The sequence below is a fragment of the Oncorhynchus clarkii genome, chromosome 7, assembly GCF_045791955.1.
Source record: "Oncorhynchus clarkii lewisi isolate Uvic-CL-2024 chromosome 7, UVic_Ocla_1.0, whole genome shotgun sequence".
Taxonomy (NCBI): Eukaryota; Metazoa; Chordata; class Actinopteri; order Salmoniformes; family Salmonidae; genus Oncorhynchus; species Oncorhynchus clarkii.
The window spans coordinates 74,466,044-74,469,466 of NC_092153.1; the positions used below are offsets into that span (position 1 = coordinate 74,466,044).

At 37.7% G+C, this 3,423-nt stretch overlaps 1 protein-coding gene across 1 annotated transcript; it reads left to right on the forward strand.

Moving 5' to 3' along the window:
• The first annotated feature begins 1,178 nt into the window (after positions 1-1,178).
• LOC139414452 (P2Y purinoceptor 1-like) lies at positions 1,179-2,629 on the forward strand. Its single transcript, XM_071162364.1, has one exon. The coding sequence runs from the start codon at positions 1,179-1,181 to the stop codon at positions 2,196-2,198; it is 1,020 nt and encodes a 339-aa protein (XP_071018465.1). The 3' UTR covers positions 2,199-2,629.
• The last annotated feature ends 794 nt before the right edge of the window (positions 2,630-3,423 follow it).

The following is a 3,423-nucleotide window of genomic DNA, read 5'->3' on the forward strand; positions in this document are numbered from 1 at the left end:
ATATTTTAAGTAATATTGTTATTATGTTATGATACAATGACCAAAAAGATGCCTGGATTACTATCTTGTAGATCGGTATTGATAATAACTAAAACATCACCAATAAAATATTGAACGTCTCACATTCAAGCCTTTATAGCCTATTGTTACTTATATCTTGCAAAAATAACTGTACTCTAGCTCTGCTAATTTCCTTCTGGATACAGTATCACATTGCTTCCAGTAAACTATGGAATTAAGGAAGTGCCCACGCAGGAAGTGGGCGCTCAATGAGCAAAATTACATTGAAAATACATATTTTAGAATTAATTTCCAGAATTTTGAATCAGGTTCATTTTAAGTGTGTTATACGGACATTGAAAATATGTAACTTACTGATGTTGAAGATACATATTTTACAGACATTGAAAATAGGTATTTTACAGATGTTGAAAGACGTCCTTTTTTGGTCATTGTTCCTATGGCCATCTTTAAATCATACATACATTCACTTACATTTATACTGAACAAAAAAATAACGCAACATGTAAAGTGTTGGTCCCATGTTTCATGAGGTGAAATAAAAGATACCAGAAATATGTCAGATGCACAAACAAAAAAATTGTCTCAAATTTGGTGCATACAAATTTGATTACATCCCTGTTAGTGAGCATTTCTCCTTTGCCAAGATAAGGATCTCCACATTCTTCACCTGTGGGATCGTCTGAGACCAGCCACCTGGACAGCTGATGAAACTGAGGAGTATTTATGTCTGTAATAAAGCCCTTTGGTGGGGGGAAACGTATTCTGATTGGCTGGGCCTGGCTCCCCAGTGGGTGAAATCAAGACCAAATTTGAACCAAATATGGATGTCTATAATTGGTTCAGATTCGGTCCTGTCCGGAAGTCTGTGGACTTTGAAATCAATACCAATCTGGACCAAAAAAAACGACATTTGTGGACGTTAAAATCAAGGCCAGGGCCAACTGACCAAACGCATATGTCTTTTCAACGTCCATGGATTTCTGTACTCACTGGGTGTAATATCTTTGGTTTCACCATGCTCAACATGATGGTGGACGGCTGCGATTTACGATGTGTTTCCATGACCAAGTTTGATTTCTTTCACTTCTGGGCGTCATCGATTCATATTCTATAGCTTGTGTTTAAACTTCACTTTGATCAAAAAGACGGGGAAAATGTCAGATGACAACAGCACACACGTTCTCAACATGACCGCATGTGAAGGAATTAACCTTCGTTTTACGCACAGATTTTTACCTGCTGTGTTCATGCTGGTGTTTGTCGTCGGGACATTTGCAAACTTCTGTGGGTTAAAAACTGTTTGTACAAGCTGGAAGAAAATTGGGAGTATAAACATATTCATTCTCAACCTTGGAATAGCTGACTTGCTGTACTTATTTACCTTACCATTTTTGGTTGTCTATTACGCGCTAAACAGTAAATGGATATTTGGACAAACATTCTGCAAGATCACGAGATTCTGCTTCAATTTGAATCTCTATGGCAGCATTGGGTTCCTGACATGCATTAGTATCTATCGATACCTCGGTATTGTGCACCCAATGAAAGTGATGGGAAAAATCCACACTCGCCACTCAGTGTCAATAAGTTTTCTTGTCTGGATTTTGGTTTTCATTCAGATACTTCCCGATATGTTCTTTGACAAGACAGCGCAAAATTCCTCATATTCGTGCTATGACTCGACAGCCGACGACTTTATCAAGGATTACCTTCCGTACAGTATTGGCTGGACCATTACCGGATTCGTTATACCATTACTGATCATTCTGGCTTGCTATGGACATATAGTAGTGGTCCTTGCCACCAAAGCCAATGTCAATACTTTGTTGAAACAACGATGTCTAAAACTAGTCATCATCTTGACTGTGCTGTTCTCAATTTGCTTTATCCCTTATCATGTTTTGAGAAATCTAAATTTGAAAATAAGGATTTTGAAAATGGAAGGCACCTGCAAAGCAAGCTTCGATGATATTTATGTTGCTCATCAAATCAGCCGCGGTTTGGTTTGCATGAATAGCGCAATCAATCCGTTAATTTATTTAGTTGGAAATGATGATTTCATCATGCGTTTTCATAATCTCAGCAAACAAGCCAGGATGTCTCTTGTTCAATGGACTGGTGCTGTGATTTACCGCAATACACCCGAGGCAGATCCAGCAACAGAAGAATCTTAACCAGTAAACTTTAAACCTAAACTTGACTGTCAGCTATTCTAGTATTTGATGTTGTCTACGCCATTATTGTACCAAAGGCCTGTAAGTATGTACATATGCTTTTCTTTACACTTTATGTATCATTCTCAGAGTATTTTATTGTGTAAACGTGAGATCCTTTTTGTGGTTGAATGCCCTTGTGTAAAGTGAAATAATGTGCCATGCATTTAGTCAGTGATATGCAGAGCTAACTACTGGTTTCCATAACTATCTTAGATAAAAATGTGTAAATGCCCTTGTGTAAAGTGAAATACTGTTCCATTCGATTAGTCAATATGCATTTCAGATATTGCATAATAATTCCATGCATTCCAGCAGTTTATTACACATAGCCACCAGCTGGATTATTCATCTCTGTTGTCCATAAATAATAAAAAGGTATCAAGCTCAAAGGACTGTCCATCTTACCTTGTGCTTGAGATAATATCTACTCCTCCACAATTATTGTCTTCCCAGGGGAAACAGAAGATTTGAACTCATTCCCTTAAGGGGAACAATCCCTCAACACAAACATGCACTGGGAATCTATGTCCTATATGTTTATTAATGTCATATGACTGGTCAGTTGCTTTTCAGGTGCGGGTTACAGAACGGGGACTTGAGGCTCACTTTACTGAGAAGACTGAGCAAACATAGTGTTACATTATTTTTTTTAAATTATAACCTAATGGCAAATAGAGCAGTGAAAATAAGAGAACAACTACTAGTTTCCAGAGCTATCTTATATAAAAATGTGTCTACTCTCTCTTAGCAGACACAGACATTTTTTCTCTCATCCTTACATAAAAGAGGGAGACTGTTTGACTGGCTAGGATGATAGCAGTTTATACCCTGAATAAATAACTTTCATGTAAGAACAGTTGATAAAAACAAAACAAACCACAAGTCTGCTAGCATTCGAGTACAAGGAGTGGCTTGTCAGCACAAAACAAGTCTGTTTTTTAGGCTAATGTTAGTGGCATTGTCCACTTAGACTTATGAGCAGGAGTAATAGTAAATAGTGAATGACTGAATCCTCCAAGTCAAAGTTAGAGATTGATGATAAATAATCTAATTTAATTCACCCAGGCGTATTCAGAAGTCTCATTCTCCAGCAGCAAAAGCATGCATATGTCTCTCCACTCTGTCACTTTCACAGACCACTGAGAGAATTTCTGAGGACGCTGGGGTTGACATTAGTGCAGGC